Here is a 20,959-nt window from a genome sequence, read left to right as displayed (position 1 = left end):
CAGTAGTTCTAAGTTCTAGGGGACTGATGACCTTAGAAGTCCCATGGTGCTCAGAGCCTTTTGAACCATTACCCTTGGGGAACATGTCCACCCCTACTGGCAGTTTGCTTTTCCTCAGCACAATGGCATGTACCAGCAGGACAATGCAGTTTGTCACACAGCTCGCAGTGTACGTGCGTGGTTAGAAGAGCGCCAGCAGGAGTTTACCGTACTTTCTGGCCACTAAGCTACTCAGATTTGAACTCAATCGAAAATCTGAGGGACCACCTCAATCAGGCTGTTCGCACCATGGATCATCGACTGAGAAACCTAGCGCATTTGGCCACGACACTGAAGTCGGCATGGCTCTACATCTGTGTCGGTGCATTTCAGAACTTCAGTGACTCTCTTCAGGAACGTCTGGCAGCGAAGAGCGCTGCGGAAGTTGGTTATTCAGGCTTTCGGCAGGCCGCGACATTAAAGTGATCTGGCAGTGTGCCATTACCTTTCGTGAACCTCACGTTTTGTAATTAGATATCTCTCTAATTAAATATGAAATCCAATAGACACTTATTACTCAACATTAATTACTCCTGTACAGATCTACCGCTTAAGGAATTTCCTTCACTTACGATACATTATAGTATATAATCTCACAGCTTCTCCTTCGATTATGAATTAATTATTGAACACTACGCCAGCGATGCAGTTTCTTGACACTGTTTATCTGTGTTTCGCTCCGTTATGAAATAACTATTAATTTCTTATTTACTTTCTTTACTCAAGTGTTTTGCTATGAAATATTTCTTTAGATAGTAATCATCTGTAAGGGTAATGTTTCTTTCTTTAGTTGCAGGGCCGGTCAGAGTGGCCGGGCGGTTCTAGGCGCTACAGTCTGGAACCGCGCGACCGCTACGGTCGCAGGTTCGAATCCTGCCTCGGGCATGGATGTGTATGATGTCCTTAGGTTAGGTACGTTTACGTAGTTCTAAGTTCTAAGGGACTGATGACCTCAGAAGTTAAGTCCCATAGTTCTCAGAGCCATTTGGACCATTTTTAGTTATTCTACAGTGGTAAACCAATAATGTCTTTGCATTAAAATTTCTTTTACGAACTTATAATAATTTCGTCTCTTTGAATTAATTTCATTATTATTTTCCTTTCGGAACTCAAGTTATTTTAAAAGAAATGTTTTGTTAGTTTTCAAATAATATTCGGGAATTCTCCTTTTTAATTGACGTTTCGAAAGTTTATCTTGAGTTTTTCTAATACATCAAAAATCGACGGCTGTGGACGTGTGCCAGCAATACTCTGTCTCCCAGTATAGGGATTTAAAATTAATTAAGATTCATAAAAGCATAAAATCTACCTGCCACCAACACTTTGGCTCTGGAGATATACAGTTTAAACAAATTTTTAAACAGATTTTGGCGAAACGCGTCCTCCTATCGTTTCCTGACTTTATGGACACTCACCACTAAAAACATTAAAGCAATGATAACACTGTGAAGCGCCTGCGTAAGTGGTTCCAATGGGTAACGACTTCACGTTCTGGTAATGATCATGAGAGGTTACCGGTGATCCACACTGTACGACCAACATGTAGTTTCGTTCCGAAATTTCCTAGTGCCTGTTTAACAAAAACGTTGAAAATTCAGTCACTATAGCTCAATGCAACCCCGCATTTATTCTCCACAACAATGGCGCAACGCACGGTCCTCTTGTTGCTGTGGTCTTCAGTGCAGAGACCGGTTTGATGCAGCTCTCCATGCTACTCAATCCTGTGCAAGGTTCTTCATCTCCCAGTACCTACTGCAACCTACATCCTTCTGAATCTGTTTAGTACATTACTCTCTTGGTCTCCCTCCACGATTTTTACCATCCACGGTGCCCTCCAATACCAAACTGGTGACCCCTCGATGCCTCAAAATATGCCCTACCAACCGATCCCTTCTTCTAGTCAATTAGTGCCACAAACTCCTCTTCTCCCCAATTCTATTCAATACCTTCTCATTAATTATGTGATCTACCCATCTAATCTTCAGCATTCTTCTGTAGCACCACATTTCGAAAGCTTCTATTCTCTTCTTGTCCAAACTATTTATCGTCCACGTTTCACTTCCATACATGGCTACACTCCATACAAATACTTTCAGAAACGACTTCCTGACACTTAAATCTTTACTCGATGTTAACAAATTTCTCTTCTTCAGGAACGCTTTCCTTGCCATTGCCAGTCTACATTTTATATCCTCTCTACTTCGACCATCATCAGTTATTTTGCTCCCCAAATAGCAAAACTCGTTTACTACTTTAAGCGTCTCATTTCCTAATCTAATTCCTTCAGCATCGCCCGACTTAATTCGACTACATTTTGCTTTTGTTGATGTTCATCTTATTCCTCCTTTCAAGACACTGTCCATTCCGTTCAACTGCTCTTCCAAGTCCTTTGCTGTCTCTGATAGAATTACAATGTCATCGGCAAACCTCAATGTTTTTATTTCTTCTCTATGGATTTTAATACCTACTCCAAATTTTTCTTTTGTTTCCTTTACTGCTTGCTCAATATACAGATTGAATAACATCGGGGATAGGCTACAACTCTGTCTCACTCCCTTCCCAAGCACTGCTTCCCTTTCATGCCCCTCGACTCTTATAACTGCCATCTGGTTTCTGTACAAATTGTACATAGCCTTTCGCTCCCTGTATTTTACCAATGCCACCTTTAGAATTTCAAAGAGAGTATTCCAGTCAACATTGTCAAAAGCTTTCTCTAAGTCTACAAATGCTAGAAATGTAGGTTTGCCTTTCCTTAATCTTTCTTCTAAGATAAGTCGTAAGGTCAGTATTGCCTCACGTGTTCCAATATTTCTACGGAATCCAAACTGATCCTCCCCGAGGTCGGCTTCTACCAGTTTTTCCATTCGTCTGTAAAGAATTCGCGTTAGTATTTTGCAGCTGTGACTTACTAAACTGATAGTTCGGTAATTTTCACATCTATCAACACCTGCTTTCTTTGGGATTGGAATTATTATATTCTTCTTGAAGTCTGAGGGTATTTCCCCTGTCTCATACATCTTGCTCACCAGATGGTAAAGTTTTAACAGGACTGGCTCTCCCAAGTCTGTCAGTAGTTCTAATGGAATGTTGTCTGCACCCAGGGCCTTGTTTCGACTTAGGTCTTTCAGTGCTCTGTCAAACTCTTCACGCAGTATCATATCTCATATTTCATCTTCATCTACATTCTCTTCCATTTCTATAATATTGTCCTCAAGAACATTGCCCTTGTATAGACCCTCTATATACTCCTTCCACCTTTGTGCTTTCCCTTCTTTGCTTAGAACTGGGTTTCCATCTGAGCTCTTGATACTGATACAAGTGGCTCTCTTTTCTCCAAACGTCACTTTAATTTTCCTGTAGGCAGTATCTATCTTACCCCTAGTGATATGTGCCTCTACATCCTTACAATTGTCCTCTAGCCATCCCTGCTTAGCCATTTTGCACTTCCTGTCGATCTCATTTTTGAGACGTTTGTATTCCTTTTTGCCTGCTTCATTTATTGCATTTTTAAATTTTCTCCTTTCATTAATTAAATTCAATATCTCTTCTGTTACCTAAGGATTTCTAGTAGCCCTCATCTTTTTACCTACTTGATCCTCTGCTTCTCTCAAAGCTACCCATTCTCCTTCTACTGTATTTCTTCCCCCCATTCTTGTCAATTGTTCCCTAATGCTCTCCCTGAAGCTCTCTACAACCTCTGGTTCTTTCAGTTTATCCAGGTCCCATCTCCTCAAATTCCCACCTTTTTGCAGTTTTTTCAGTTTTAATCTACAGTTCATAACCAATAGATTGTGGTCAGAGTCCACATCTGCCCCTGGAAATGTCTTATAATTTAAAACCTGGTTCCTGAATCTCTGTCTTACCATTATATAATCTATCTGATACCTTCTAGTATCTCCAGGGTTCTTCCATGTATACAACCTTCTTTCATGATTCTTGAACCAAGTATTAGCTATGATTAAGTTATGCTCTGTGCAAAATTCTACCAGGCGGCTTCCTCTTTCATTTCTTCCCCCCAATCCATATTCGCCTACTACGTATCCTTCTCTCCGTTTTCCTACTGTCGAATTCCAGTCACCCATGACTATTAAATTTTCGTCTCCCTTCACTATCTGACAAATTTCTTTTATCTCATCATACATTTCATCAATAACTTCGTCATCTGCGGAGCTAGTGGACATATAAAGTTGTACTACTGTAATAGGCGTGGGCTTCGTATCTATCTTGATCACAATAATGCGTTCACTATGCTGTTTGTAGTAGCTTACCCACACTCCTATTTTTTTATTCATTATTAAACCTACTCCTGGGTTATCCCTATTTTATTTGTATTTATAACCCTGTAGTACCTGACCAGAAGTCTTGTTCCTCCTGCCACCGAACTTCACTAATTCCCACTATATCGAAATGCAACCTATCCATTTCCCTTTTTAAATTTTCTAACCTACCAGCCCGATTAAGGGATCTCACATTCGACGCTCCGATCCGTAGAACGCCAGATTTCTTTCTCTGATAACAACGTCCTCCTGGGTAGTCCCCGCCCGGAGATCCAAATGGGGGACCATTTTACCTCCGGAATATTTTACCCAAGAGGACGCCATCATCATTTAATAGTACAGTAAAGCTGCATGCCCTCGGGAAAAATTACGGCTGTAGTTTCCCCTTGCTTTCTGCCGTTCGCAATAGCAGAACAGCAAGGCCGTTTTAGTTAGTGTTACGGGGCCAGATCAGTCAATCATCCAGACTGTTGCCCCTGCAACTACTGAAAAGGCTTCAGGAACCACACGTTTGTCTGGCCTCTCAACAGGTACCCCTCCATTGTGGTTGCACCTACAGGGTGTTTCAAAAATGACCGGTATATTTGAAACGGCAATAAAAATTAAACGAGCAGCGATAGAAATACACCGTTTGTTGCAATATGCTTGGGACAACAGTACATTTTCAGGCAGACAAACTTTCGAAATTACAGTAGTTACAATTTTCAACAACAGATGGCGCTGCAAGTGATGTGAAAGATATAGAAGACAATGCAGTCTGTGGATGCGCCATTCTGTACGTCGTCTTTCTGCTGTAAGCGTGTGCTGTTCACAACGTGCAAGTGTGCTGTAGACAACATGGTTTATTCCTTAGAACAGAGGATTTTTCTGGTGTTGGAATTCCACCGCCTAGAACACAGTGTTGTTGCAACAAGACGAAGTTTTCAACGGAGGTTTAATGTAACCAAAGGACTGAAAAGCGATACAGTAAAGGATCTGTTTGAAAAATTTCTACGGACTGGGAATGTGACGGATGAACGTGCTGGAAAGGTAGGGCGACCGCATACGGCAACCACAGAGGGCAACGCGCAGCTAGTGCAGCAGGTGATCCAACAGCGGCCTCGGGTTTCCGTTCGCCGTGTTGCAGCTGCGGTCCAAATGACGCCAACGTCCACGTATAGTCTCATGCACCAGAGTTTACACCTCTATCCATACAAAATTCAAACGCGGCAACCCCTCAGCGCCGCTACCATTGCTGCACGAGAGACATTCGCTAACGATATAGTGCACAGGATTGATGACGGCGATATGCATGTGGGCAGCATTTGGTTTACTGACGAAGCTTATTTTTACCTGGACGGCTTCGTCAAAAACAGAACTGGCGCATATGGGGAACCGAAAAGCCCCATGTTGCAGTCTCATCGTTCCTGCATCCTCAAAAAGTACTGGTCTGGGCCGCCATTTCTTCCAAAGGAATCATTGGCCCATTTTTCAGATCCGAAACGATTACTGCATCACGCTATCTGGACATTCTTCGTGAATTTGTGGCGGTACAAACTGCCTTAGACGACACTGCGAACACCTCGTGGTTTATGCAAGATGGTGCCCGGCTACATCGCACGGCCGACGTCTTTAATTTCCTGAATGAATATTTCGATGATCGTGTGATTGCTTTGGGCTATCCGAAACATACAGGAGGCGGCGTGGATTGGCCTCCCTATTCGCCAGACATGAACCCCTGTGACTTCTTTCTGTGGGGACACTTGAAAGACCAGGTGTACCGCCAGAATCCAGAAACAATTGAACAGCTGAAGCAGTACATCTCATCTGCATGTGAAGCCATTCCGCCAGACACGTTGTCAAAGGTTTCGGGTAATTTCATTCAGAGACTACGCCATATTATTGCTACGCATGGTGGATATGTGGAAAATATCGTACTATAGAGTTTCCCAGACCGCAGCGCCATCTGTTGTTGAAAATTGTAACTACTGTAATTTCGAAAGTTTGTCTGCCTGAAAATGTACTGTTGTCCCAAGCACATTGCAACAAACGGTGTATTTCTATCGCTGCTCGTTTAGTTTTTATTGCCGTTTGAAATACACCGGTCATTTTTGAAACACCCTGTACGTTACGGCTATCTGTATCGCTGAGACATGCAAGCCTCCCCACCAAGGGCAAGGCCATTAAATGAAATGCGAACATTTTAGTTTAGGCTTTATCGTGACTGTTATTGACATTAAATGAAACAACAAGTTTATTATTAGCAGTCACCGTTTGATTTATTTCCACGACTCGTTTCAAAGGTTTAAACTTCCATCGTCGGGTGGATTTACATTAGTTAGTATGACATTTGTGTGCGTGTTGTGTAACGATTTTTTGGAGGAACTTGTGGCACTGTGGTCACAGGTTCCTTTCGCTGTCATAACACATCACATGTATCCTCCAAAAAATCGTAACACAACACACACACAAATGTAATACTAACTAATGTAAATCCACCCGATGATGGAGGTTTAAACCTTTGAAACGAGTCGTGGAAATAAATAAAACGGTGACTGATAACAGTAAACTTGTTGTTGCATTTAATGTACAGAAATCCTCCAAATAACACAGCTAACAGTAGATTCTCTGAGAGTGCGCTAACCACATGTACAAAATTTCAACAGTATTCAGTTACATCTGTGCTTGCTAAACAAGAAGACTAGCTAGAAAATAAGGAACAATCCAGATCAGCATTTGACCTTAAGTACAATGACGTACCTTAAGTGCTTCATGTTAGTGCAATTCTCACTATACAATATTTCTGTCATCCAACAAACTAATTAAATCCACTTTTTAGCATTACGTAGTCAGATCTCCCCAACTAGCCATTCAATTATTCTCAGTAGGCATCACTAGACAGAATTTCAATGGTGGAAACTCGCAAAGTTAAACCGATCAACTATCTCGAGCCGGTATTAAGTACTGAGGCTATACCACCACAGCAAGATCCACCGCTGCGCTGCAAATATCCGTACTACACGTTATTGTAACCGCCATCTCGTCGCCTATGCTGAGAATGCCCCAGTGCGAACAAAAAAAAATGAAGTGAAAACAACGTGTAACTGCTCCTGTTCGCTTGGTCTGGATGAGGCTTCATGAATTTAATTATCAGAAAACGCTTAACTTTTCTCTTTCCTAACTCCGGCAGAGAATCATTCACCCACTATAAAAGTACGTTCCAGTATTCCATGTTTGGGCCAAACAGATGGAAATCGTTAGGTGCGAGCTCCAGGCTGTATGGCGAATGAGGGAGAACACTATAATGAAGTTCTGTAAGTTCCTCTCATGTCCGCAGACTTGTATGACGTCTTGGGCCTTCATGAAGCAGGAGTTCGTTTCCATTTTTGTGACAACGAACACGCTCAAGTTGTTTCTTCAGTTTCTTGACGGTAGCACAACACACTACAGAGTTGATCGTTGGACCATGAGGGACGACATCAAACAGAACAACTCCTTCATAGTCCCAGGAGACCGTCGCCATAGCTTTACCGACTATGGTGCGGATTCGAACTTTTTCTTCGGAGGACAAGTGACGTGGCGCCACACCGTGAATTGCCATTTTGTTTCCAGTTCTAAGTGATAAACGCAAGTTTCATCGCCTGTGAGGATGTTCTGCAAAAAATTGTCACGATAAGCCTCTCAACGCGCACGCAGTTCCACGTAGAAGGGCCCCCCTTGCTCTGTATAGTCTTCTGTCAGGCCACGAGGAATCCTATAGACACACACCTTTAAGTACTCCAGGTGGTCGAAGAGTGTGTCAGCACTGCCAACAGACGTGTCTGATTCAATCCAGCATTGCAGGAATCACAGCTGCCATGTAGGAGATCGGACAGGTTTGGGTGATCTTGTTGCGATGATGACAGACGCCTCGGTCAACGACTCACCGTGCTTTTGTTCACTGCCAGGTCTACCTAGATATTAGGCCAGCGCCTACGAATATCTGTGATGCTCTGGTTTTCCACCGAAAAGTACTCAATGATAGCCCTCTCCTTTGGACCCACCTCCAGTACAGACTCCATTCTAAAGGTTACTCATAGAGCCGCAACCTATCGGAACTTCATGAAAGTATGGGAGATGTAATGGGAATATTCTGTGATGTCCCAAAAAAAATTCCACATATTTACAACCGAAACTGGACGAGAAAAATAGTGTATTGCATTACTTATTGATGGCAGTGTCTCACCCATGGCAAATAAATGGCCACTTTTACAACTAGGCGCTGGTGTGTCACAGGGCCCTGTAGTTAATACTGAGCACAGTCTGCCGACTCCTTGCAAGATAGATTCGGTGAGGAAAATACCTGAGCTAATACTTATCTTCCTGCTGAGCTCAGGGAAAGCCAAGCTGTTGAGCTTTGCTGCTTATGCTTTTTCCCCACTGTGTGAAAGTGAGTTGCATTCACGTGACGCCAAGCCCCGGTGGTATGAGGGACTTTTTCCAGCAACTTGATAGAAAGGGGGTTACTGAGCACTCTTAGAAATACTGTTGAGAATAGGTGGTGAGGAGCCATTTTTCTGAAAGCTAAACTTGGAAAGACACCACATTGGTGGGCTAAAAAAATCAGTCATCAGTCCCCTAGAACTTAGAACTACTTAAACTTAACTAACCCAAGGAAATCACACACATCCATGCCCGAGGCAGGATTCGAACCTGCGACCGTAGCGGTCTCGCGGTTCCAGACTGAAGCGCCTAGAACCGCTCGGCCAAACCGGCCGGCAAAAATCAGTTACTGAGGTTTGTAGACTCTCGTACATACTACTCCAGCCCGATATGTTGGTATTCCACCAATTCGTCTCAATGAAGGGAGTGCACACGTGTAACAACACGACACAGGATGTTCATGTTGCCGGCCGCGGTGGTCTCGCGGTTCTAGGCGCGCAGTCAGGAACCGTGCGACTGCTACGGTCGCAGGTTCGAATCCTGCCTCGGGCATGGATGTGTGTGATGTCCTTAGGTTAGTTAGGTTTAAGTAGTTCTAAGTTCTAGGGGACTAATGACCACAGCAGTTGAGTCCCATAGTGCTCAGAGCCATTTGAACCATTTGATGCTCATGTTCTACGTGGGCCAAGTCGGTAGTTTGGCCCAAATATGATAGAGATGTTATTAATGCAGCGGAACGTTGTCTCCATGCGGGCATACAGGCCCGCCGAGTAAGGTGGCGTAAGGCGGTCGCATTGAACGGAGGTTATGTTGACAAGTAGGGTTCCGTAGCCTAGAAGAATGGTGAATAGCATGTTGCATTGGGATCCGGAATAGAACCACCCTGCTTTCGGGAACAAATGTGTTGTTTTACTACTTGGGCGCCCCTCGTAGGAAAGGCGATTAACAAGTAACGAAATGTTTTAGGGAATACCGAATTGGTACTTCGAGTTCCGTTGAATTCTTGTTACTCAGAAGGGAACCTCCCCATCGCACCCCCCTCAGATTTAGTTATAAGTTGGCACAGTGGATAGGCCTTGAAAAACTGAACACAGACCAATCGAGAAAACAGGAAGACGTTGTGTGGAATTATGAAAAAAATAAGCAAAATATAAAAACTGAGTAGTCCATGCGCAAGATAGGCAACATCAAGGATAGTGTGAGCTTAGGACCGCCGTGGTCCCCAGGTTAGCGTGAGCAGCTGCTGGAGGAGAGGTCCTTGGTTCAAGGCTTCCCTCGAGTGAAAACTTTTATTTTTTACACATCCTATACAGGACAGAAGGATCAGGCATTGTACAATTTTAGTGTGGGAGTAGACGTGATTACCATTCCTCCAGGTTGTACACCTCTTGTGCAACCGTTAGATGTGTGTGGTTTTCGGCAAGTGAAATACTTTGTGAAAAGATACTACGATTTTGCGAAGCTGCACAGGTACACAGAGCAGTATTGTTTACGTGATCGTGTGTTAATTATCAAAGTTCAGGCACTCACACATAATCAACTTCGCTCTCCAATATTCCAGGTCATGTTCAGATTTGCTTGGTCATACGCTTATGCAGGATTTGACGGTCTACACACGGAAAAATTTGAAAACATTAAAAACATATGTTTTGACAGAGCACAGGGAAAACTGTGCGACTGTGAAACTGTTGCATTCATTTGTTGCAGTTAATGCGATAAACTCCTTTGTTTTCATCATTTTTTTTGGGAGTGATTATCACATCCACAAGAAAACGTAAATGGGGCAAAGTAGTAGAATCTTTTTGCCCATTCGCCAAGTGTACTAGTTAGGTGGGTCGACAACATATTCCTGTCACGTGACGCAACATGCCGTCACCAGTGTCGTATAGAATATATCAGACGTGTTTTCCTGTGGAGGAATCGGTTGACCTATGACCTTGCGATCAAATGTTTTCGGTTACCATTGGACAGGCACGTCCTTTCGTCTACTAATCGCACGGTTTTGCGGTGCGGTCGCAAAACATAGACACTAAACTTATTACAGTGAACAGAGACGTCAATGAACGAACGGACAGATCATAACTTTGCGAAAATAAAGAAAGTAAACGCTTCACTCGAGGGAAGACTTGAACCAAGGACCTCGCGATCGGCAGCTGCTCACGCTAACCACGGGACCACGGCGCTTTTAACCTCAGAGTGTCCTTGATGTTGCCTATCTTGCGCATGGACTACTCAGTTTGTATATTTTGCTTATTTATTTCATAGTTCCACACAACTTCTTCCTGTTTTCTCGATTGATCTGTGTTCAGTTTTTCAAGGCCTATCCACTGTGCCAACTTATAACTAAATCTGAGGGGGGTGCGTTGGGGAGGTTCCCTTGTCAGTAATCAATAAATGCGACTTGTAACAGTCTACTTGCAATTTCCATCGCCTGAGCTACTCCCGTCAACCACTGCGTCGCTATGTCTCGGTGGTGTGTACTCACGCTGGTGCGGCGGGGGCGGGTCGTTGAAGCCGCCGCGGTCCCTGCAGAGCAGGCTCAGCGTCTCGGCCAGCTCTCGGCCGCAGACGCGCAGCCTCTGCTCGGCCGCCGCCCGGGGGCAGAGGAGGGCACTGGCGCAGGCCACGCACAACACGGCGAGCAGCGTGCGCATGCGGAGTCGTCAGCTGCAGCAGGGCGGGCGAGGGCTCCGGGGTCCTGAAGTTACTGAAAATTACAAAAAAATAACAGAATGCAAGAAGTTGTGGTGAATAATTCAAACACTGTTAAAAACAGAAAAAAAATTGGTGACTAGGCAGCAATCTAGATGGATGTCCCACAAGATTCAATTCTGGGTCTACTCATACGTGTGAAAGCCCTTCCATTTAGCATTCATAAAGCAAAACTGGTACATTTTTTATCCGATACGGAATAAATTCCATTACAGAGGAAGACATTGCTAATGGTGCTTTGCAAGAAATTATTACACTGAAGTGACAGAAGTCGTGGGATGCCTCCTAAAATCTTGTCGGGCCTTCTTTTTCCCGGCGTAGTGCAGCAACTCAACACGGCACTGACCAACAAGTCGTTCGAAGTCCCCTCCAGAAATACTGAGCCATGCTGTCTCTATATAAACTTCTGGCCATTAAAATAGCTACACCAAGAAGAAATGCAGATGATAAGCTGGTATTCAATGGGCAAATATATTATACTAGAACTCATATGTGATTACATTTTCAATCAATTTGGGTGCATACATCCTGAGAAATCAGTACCCAGAACAACCAGCTCTGCCCGTAATAACGGCCTTGATAAGCCTGGGCATTGAGTCAAACAGAGCTTGGATGGCGTGTACAGGTACAGCTGCCCGTGCAGCTTCAACACGATACCACAGTTCAGCAAGAGTAGTGACTGGCGTATTGTGACGAGCCAGTTGCTCGGCCACCATTGACCAGATGTATTCAGTTGGTGAGAGATCTGGAGAATGTGCTGGCCACAGCAGCAGTCGAACATTTTCTGTATCCAGAAAGGCCCGTACAGGACCTGCAACATGCGGTCGTGCATTATCCTGCTGAAATGTAGGGTTTCGCAGGGATCGAATGAAGAGTAGAGCCACGGGTCGTAACGCATCTGAAATGTAACGTCCACTGTTCAGAGTGCCGTCAATGCGAACAAGTGTTGACCGAGACGTGTAACCAATGGCGCCAGTATGGCGATGACGAATACACGCTTCCAATGTGCGTTCACCGCGATGACGCCAAACACGGATGCGACTATCGTGATGCTGTAAACAGAACCTGGATTCATCTGCAAAAATGACTTTTTGCCATTCGTGCATCTAGGGTCGCCGTTGAGTACACCATCCCAGGCCCTCCTGTCTGTGATGCAGCGTCAAGGGTAACAGCAGTCACGGTCTCCGAGCTGATAGCCCGTGCTGCTGCAAACGTCGTCGAACTGTTCGTGCAGATGGTTGATGTCTTGCAAACGTCCCCATCTGTTGACTCAGGGATCGAGATATGGCTGCACGATCCGTTACAGCCATGCGGATAAGGTGCGTGTCATCTCGACTGCTAGTGATACGAGGGCGTTGGGATCCAGCACGGCGTTCCATATTACCCTCTTGAACCCACCGGTTCCATACTCTGCTAACAAATGGTTCAAACGGCTCTGAGCACTATGGGACTTAACATCTATGGTCATCAGTCCCCTAGAACTTAGAACTACTTAAACCTAACTAACCTAAGGACATCACACAACACCCAGTCATCACGAGGCAGAGAAAATCCCTGACCCCGCCGGGAATCGAACCCGGGAACCCGGGCGTGGTAACGAGAACGCTACCGCACGACCACGAGCTGCGGACATTCTGCTAACAGTCATTGGATCTCGACTAACACCAGCAGCAATGTCGCGATACGATAAACCGCAATCGCGATAGGCTACAATCCGATCTTAATCAAAGTGGGAAACGTGATGATACGCATTTCTCCTCCTTACACGAGGCATCACAACAACGTTTCACCAGGTAACGCCGGTCAACTGCTGTTTGTGTATGCGAAATAGGTTGGAAACGTTCCTCATGTCAGCACGTTGTAGGTGTCGCCACCGGCGCCAACCTCGTGTGAATGCTCTGAAAAGCTAATCATTTGCATATCACAGCATCTTCTTCCTGTCGGTTAAATTTCGCTTCTGTAGCACGTCATCTTCGTGGTGTAGCAATTTTAATGCCCAGTGGTGTACGTCCATAACTGCGAATGTCTTGCCAGTTTAGGATTTTGTGCAAGAACTGGCTTCTCGATTAGGTCCCATAAATGTTCGATGGGATTCACGTCGGGCGATCCGGATGGTCAAATCATTCACTCGCATTGTCGAGAATCTTCTTCAAACCAATCGCGAACAATTTTGGACCAGTGACGTGGTTCACGGTCATCGTTAAAAATTCCATCGTTGTTTGGGAACATGAAGTCCATGAGTGGCTGCAAACGTTCTCCAAGTAGCTGAACATAATCGTTTCCAGTCAATGATCAGTACTGTTGGGCCACAGAACGCAGTTCATTCCGTGCAAACACAGGAGCCACAACAAGCTCGCACAGTGCCTTGTTGACAATTTGGGTCCACGACTTTTTCGGCTCTGCGCCACACCAGAACCCTACCGTCGGCTCTTACCAACTGAAGTCGGGACTCATTCGACCAGACTACGGTTTTCAGTCGTCTGCGATCCTGCCCATACAGGAGAGGCGCTGCTGGCGATTTGGTGCTGTTAGCAAGGGCATTCGCGTCTGCAGACATAGAACATGAACACCAAATTTCGCCGCTCCGTCCTAACCGATACCTTCGTCGTATGCCCCACATTGATTTCTGCGGCTATTTCATACATCGTTATTTATCTGTTAGCGCTGCATTCTTCCACAGACTGCTAACTGATGAAAAACCAGTACACCACCTTTGTCCACGTATACCTGATTAATGGTGGAATTACCGCAATGCCCAGTACTCAAACAGTTCATACAGCCGCAAACATTGCATCCCAGCAGCAGTCATGGATATCATAAAACCTATTTACAGAGACCTGGCAAATCCTGAATTACTGAAGAATTGTCTGCATGGTCAGACTCAAAATCCCAATAAGTTGTTCAGTAATCTTATATGGACTCACTTACCATAAAATGTTTTTGTTGGAGTGAAGGCACTAAAGTGAGAGGTCAGTGATGTGGCTTTTAATGATGGCAACATTGGTAGGGTGAAAGTGCTACAGCATATGGGAATTAACCCTAGAGCAAACTGCATCAGAGACCTTGAACAGATGGAGAAGGTTCGCACTGATAAAGCAGTTGGCCACTAAGGAGTCCAGAAAGAAGAAAAAAAAAAAAGAAAAAAACTTGGAAAAAGATCAAAGGGTTCAGGGAGTAATAACATTCATGTGCTGAGCCTACTGAAGTAAAAGAATAACGTAATGTTATGTATAATTAAAATTATTTAAGATAACATACAAATAGTACACAAAATTTTAACGGTGTAATAATCAATTGTATTTCCGAAAGCAGTGGCTGACATACAATTATTGTAGTTCAGTAGACTCAGAAGATACAGTGTAATGTCCTGTAAAAGTTTCATGTGAATGGCTACTGTGGTTCCTGGAATACAGGAAAGCTAAGTCACTAAATTTAACATTGTCAGGATAGAGCATTTCAACTCCCCTTAAGTCATTCTCCTAAAGATCATTTGCCTAATTATGTGTTACGTGTCATCTTACCAGAGAGAGAGAAAACAGTTAAAAATTGGAGTAGTCCATATATACACCCATATTATTGCAGAGAGAGTTAGATGGCAAAGTATTTATGTATGTTGTGTGCAATGCTTTTTTTCAGATAGTGCAACCAATTATCTCAAGAAATGTTCATACTGGCAGACTGGTCATTGCTTACACAATACACACACACACGTACACATACAGGCATTTTCGGCTGACTTCAGGTCCATGATGATACTTCTGCCATTGTGTTTCGTCCTTTATGTTTTCTCAGCTGCTTGTCTTAACAACTGAACCACCGTTCTTCTACATGCGAACGAAAGGTTGAGGTTAGGAAAATGAAAGGCGCCTATAATGTTATTTATCACAGATCTTGAGCATAGATTTTACTGTAAGATAAACTATACTCTGACTGTATACTGTAGGTTGAAAGAAGTGTTACGTATCTTTTACAGATCCCTACAATTCTGCGTTCTCTAAATAATCCTTATCTATGTAGTATTAATTATTTCAGATGTTTACTGTAACAGAATTTTTAATTCTGTGGGTTTCAATTGTCTCTTTAATTTCCTTGGCCAATTTATCCTGTAGTTAAAAAAATGGCTCTGAGCACTAAGGGACTTAACATCAGAGGTCATCAGTCCCATAGAACTTAGAACTACTTAAACCTGACTAACCTAAGGACATCACACACATCCATGCCCGAGGCAGGATTCGAACCTGCAACCGTAGGGGTCGCGCGGCTCCAGACTGAAGCGCCTAGAACCGCTTTGCCACTCCGGCCGGCTATCCTATAGTTATATGCTCTGGTTGAAAATAGTGTTTCTATTTTTTATTCACGTTTTGTCGGTAAATGTAAGTTACACCTGGCTCTTATTGCATGAAAATGTACGCTACTGTGTGTTTACTAATTAATGATGTTTTTGTTAACGTGCGTAAGAAATTGGTAGTTGAACTCACTCGGCGGAGTTAGAATCGCCAGTTGTTTCAACAGATCATTACAGAAACTCCAGTTTCTATTTTTGATTATTATTCTTATGCACCTGTTCTGTATCTTTCAAACTGTGTCCATTTTCATTGTATTGGAACCACAAAAATGGATCCAAAGCCAGGGGTTGAATGCATATAGTGTCATGGCACAGTGTATCACAGTCAGATGCCAGGATTCTTGCTGCTTGTGTTCTCCCTGCAAGTATGCCTTAGCTTTGTGTGTTCATTCCACTTAACGTGACAGTCGATTCCATAATAGTATGTTTTATGTTTGTTATACAGTCTATGGAATTACCATCTGAATTTAATATTACAGAATTAATTTCCTTCTTTCATTCCTTATATCTTGGAGTGCAGAGCTGAAACCGAAATCCAAAGATGGTAATTTATTCATATCTGGTCCCATACATAAAGAGACATAATGATGAGTGTTATAGTTGATGCTGCAGCATCTAATTGGGACGACTGTAAGCGTGAATCTTCATTCGCTACACGATCAATAAAAAAGAGTACTTTGAGCTTCCTTTATGTTTACAAAAGATACAGATTTATAGTTTTCACATCATCTTGTTTCAGCTAAATACAGAATGTATGCAACTTTCTTCCTTCAGAGCGTGCTCTCCTTAGACAATTTGATCACTGATTTCCGGAAGGTCAAAAATCACTAGGTTCAATGAAAGCGGCTGATTTTCGAAAGTTATGGCACAAGTCGATTAAAAGAAGGTTGGCTGGTTGGATTGTGGGATTGAAGGGACCAGACTGCTGTGGCCATCGGTCCCTAAAAGAAGGGTATATTGACAATTCATACCTTACAGCATCAAGGAATAATTTAAAATGGTAATGGAGGGAAGTGTCTTGGGTAAAGATTTTAGAGGGAGACCAAGGCTTGAATACAGTAAGGAAGTTCAAATGGATGCAGGATGCAGTAGCAAGACTTGAACGAAGTAGAATTGCTTGGACAGCTGAATCACACTAGTTTGCGGCAGAGGATTACAACAAGAACAATACATATCTGGAAATTGCAGCAAAACCAACGGTGGTAAAAGTGAAATTTGATAGTTGGCGTTTTAGTTGCATAAGTGAATATATGATCCTTTTCCAGACATGGGACATCTTTATAATGTTACGATGTTTCATAGCATCTTTGACACTCATGTACTTGTAAACACTTTGTATCTACCAAAACATGTGATGGATGTTAGAAATGTATTTTGTGACAAATCGAAGTGCTCAGTGATACAAATTTACATGCGCAATGATAATAATGTGGTGAAAATGTATGCTGCGATAAATATAAAGTGCTCAATGATACAAATTTCTGTGTGCAACGATAAGAATGTGGTGAAAACTATGAACATCATTTCTTAGACGAAAACTACGAAAACAAATACTCCAGACCGACATTTCACCTAAGTCACATCCCAATGTAAATCTGTAACGCAACCATCTGTGTGGCGCGCTTATAATTATGTATTATTTATATTTTAGGACAAGTAATCAATAAAAAACGCACCACATGTTCTAATGAAAGCATGAAAGGCGTCTGACGATGAATTGTAATCATTCGAAACCGGTAATGGTACCTTTTGAATAAAGGACCTTAACAAATGTGTGGCTGGTTGCTGTCTCAACACATCAACATTTGTTTTCAAATAACAGCCACGGTCTCCAGCCGTATCATCATATGACAAAATTTCATAGTGGAACGGTATTTCAACAACGAAGCAAAAGAATGCGGGAAGGATTTTTGAAAACAATAGCTGCACCAACACTAATACGTATGCAAGGTTCAGTTATAGGTCGCAAAAGCACCGATAACAGAGCCGCAATCCAATTAATCTAACAGTGGTGAAGTGATGTACATGGTCAGACATATTGGTCAACGAATAAAATTCTAGGCAAAAAATTAAATTCTGAAAATAAGAAACTCGAGTAGGTTAATTACAGAAATGAGAAGTGATACATTTATACTCAGATTTGCAAGTGTAACCAGTAGGACAGAAAACCTTGACCAGAGCAAGCAAGTGATGAATGACACAGAAGAAAATTGTGAGGACTGTATGGAAGATATGCATAAACGATCTTCCGTCTGAAATAGCTCTTCTTGAGGATGACACTAGTATTGCAATCAGTCCAAGCAAAAATACAGCAACAGAAGGAATAGTAAACAATATTCTTAGAAGAGCCATTGACTGCTTTCTCTGTAAATGGTCTCACGCACAGTTTAACAAAGACACAACAGCTCTGCCTATATAGAGTTAATACACTAGTGATCAGTGTAACACATTTTGAGGAAATAACTTCAGAAATTTTTGGTGTCCATGTTGATGAAAATTTAAACTGGAGAAAGCACATTTTGGAACTCCTGAAACAACTTACTACAGCCACACGTGCACTTAGAATCTTTGCAAATCTTCATAGAAATAAATCAGTAAGTCGACATACTTTTACGTATTTTGATTCGATAGTGTCATATGAAACAATGTTCTTGCGTAACTCATCTTTAAGAAATAAAGCCTTCATTGCTCAGAAATGTGCGGTAAGAATAGTATGTGGTGCTCACCTACGATCATCTGCCTTATGGTTAAGGAGTTGACCATTTTGGTCACTACTTCTCAGAATATTCATTCCCTCATGAAGTTTGTCACAAGTAATCTACTGCAGTCCAAAAGGAACAATGATGTACATAATTACAAAGATAAAATGACATTCATTACTTCACTTTAAGTTTGTCTTTACGTCAGAAATGGGTGCACAGTGCTACAAATAAAATGTTTGATCGCTTATCCAGTGATATAAAAATCTGAAAGACAGAAAAGTAAAATTTGACAACGAACTGAATGAGTATCTGCTTGATTACTTATCCGATTCCGTAGAAGAATTTCTGTTGTTGTAATGTGTAAAAGGTGGTGAGTAGGAATTACCAACCCATATCTGTATGTTAAAAAAACTTATAAATGTTCAGCATGGAGCTCTATTTTCAAATTAGTTTGTGATGTGAATGTAGAATGACTCATTCACATCATCACCACTTATCGTATAAATGATCCATGCAAGATGAAACTAACTGCTACTATACATTCGTGACAAAAATCGTGACACGTCACGATAGGTATTTTTGTGGTTACTTTTCTATAACAATTTCCAAAAAAATGTGAGAAATGTGACAGCTAATGTTACCTGCTTCGCCGTTAACACAAAACAGTGATAGAGAAGCACAGTGCTGCAGAGAAGACCGAAAGTTAGGTCTGGGCCTGCCGAGAGCTTCTTGACCAACATAATACTATTACACTGGTCTTCAATCTTCATTCAAATTGCATACGCCATACATGAACATATTAGGGCCACCAAATCTGTGAAGGACGTCTACCGTTACGGTCTTCATAAATTATTCTCTAAAAGATACGTGTAGAGGAAGCAAGTGGATTCGCTGTGTCTAGAGTCAAGGCTTTCAATTCAGCGCCACACCGCGGCTGCTAAGGAAAATATGATCGTACGGATTATCCATCCAGATTCTTGACAGGCAGCACGTAGCTGCAGGAAGTGTCACCTGCAGACACAAAGGTATGTTGTAGTGTACTACAAAATACCAAGACAAAGTTTTGAGGCCCGTTTTCCACAAAAGAAATATGCAAAATATGTCATAACGTACGTTCGGGGACGCTTCATTTTTTAGTGAAGAATAGAGGATGGACTGGAATTTTTAGGGGATGTCTGGTACATAAGTATGTTCACAGGCAGTCTTACACCAATGTTACGAACTCTGTTCCATACCTTCTACAGAATATGCTTTCTGACAACAAGAAGTATCGTGCGGTTGATGAGTTCTTCACGTGCCTACGCTAACAAGTAGGTGGGTAGGGAGGGCCCATGGCATTGCCTGAAAATTTGTCCGTCATCTGTAGGGATACTTAAAAATAGTTTGTGCAGTATACGTTCTAAATGCAGGGAAGCTTGGCTAGGTACCATGGAACCCTGTAAAAACGGTTCAACCTCACTTGTGGATGTATGAAAGATTAATCATCCTATGAGATCATACGAGTGTAGAAACAAGAGAACATTTTTAATATTGTTTTTATGAATCGAGGATGTTATGAACAGTTCCTGTAGCAGATATCTTAAGTGCCACCGTACAGTATTCTTCCAATAATTAATACAAAACTGAACCTTTACGAATATTTAGTTGCATGACATGTTGCTTCTTCTGCTTTGCCAGAATGTGTCCACTACCACAGCCTGTTAATGAATCAACTGACAGTTTTAACTGAAATCTTATAGTTTTTGACAGATGATGTTGTTATCTATGAGTACGTGTTATGCGATAACAGATTTCGGGAAAATATCAACCTCGTACTAAGACTGGCAGTTATTAATGTAAATAAATGTAAAGATTTGGTTTTTGAGAAACACGAAACTGTATCAGGTGGCAAATACACACTTAGGAGCTTCCTGGCAGGTTAAAACCGGCGGAAGTAAATGTGTGAGGGTGAATCGTGAGTCGTGCTGGGATAAGTCAATCTGTAGGGAGAAATTATATGTCGGAAAGTTTCAAATCAGCGCACTTTCCGATGTAGAGTGACAATTAGTTCTGGAAACAATCTCCAAGGTGTGTCTAAGCCGTGTCTCCCTAGAGCCCTTTCTTTCAGGAGTGCCGGTCACACAAGGTATAGGAGAACTTGTCTGAAGTTTGGAAGGTAGAAGAGGAGAGGTGCTGGCGGAAGTAAATCCGTGAGGGCGGGTCGTGTGCCGTGCTTGGATAGCTCAGTCGACTCGGCATTTCCCCACGAAAGGCAAAGGTCCCACGTTATACAGTCCTGGTCGGGCACACAGTTTCAATCTGCCAGAGAATTTCTAATCAACGCACTCTCCATTTTAGAGGGAAAATTCCTACTGAATACACGACGAAACAGGCACAATATTATTATTTGCAATAATGAAATGTAAGCACGCGAGAGTGAGAATTGTGGAGTGGAAGTGAAACGATCACACAGTCACATACGTAGGTAAAGGAAATGGCAGATT

General features: G+C 42.6%; 1 protein-coding gene across 1 annotated transcript in view; it reads right to left on the bottom strand.

Annotated features, from left to right (window-relative positions):
* The window catches only part of LOC124622625 (insulin-like growth factor II), a 141,952-nt gene that overhangs the window by 73,886 nt on the left and 47,107 nt on the right, over window positions 1–20,959 (bottom strand). The window contains exon 3 of the mRNA XM_047148393.1: window positions 11,203–11,424. Within this exon, the coding sequence (XP_047004349.1) occupies window positions 11,203–11,371 (169 nt within the window). The 5' untranslated portion in view covers window positions 11,372–11,424. The remainder of the gene's footprint in view (window positions 1–11,202; window positions 11,425–20,959) is intronic.

The sequence above is a fragment of the Schistocerca americana genome, chromosome 7 (genome assembly GCF_021461395.2).
Source record: "Schistocerca americana isolate TAMUIC-IGC-003095 chromosome 7, iqSchAmer2.1, whole genome shotgun sequence".
Taxonomy (NCBI): domain Eukaryota; kingdom Metazoa; phylum Arthropoda; class Insecta; order Orthoptera; family Acrididae; genus Schistocerca; species Schistocerca americana.
Note: the sequence above shows the minus strand (reverse complement) of the source record. Positions and strands in the feature narration are given on the sequence as shown.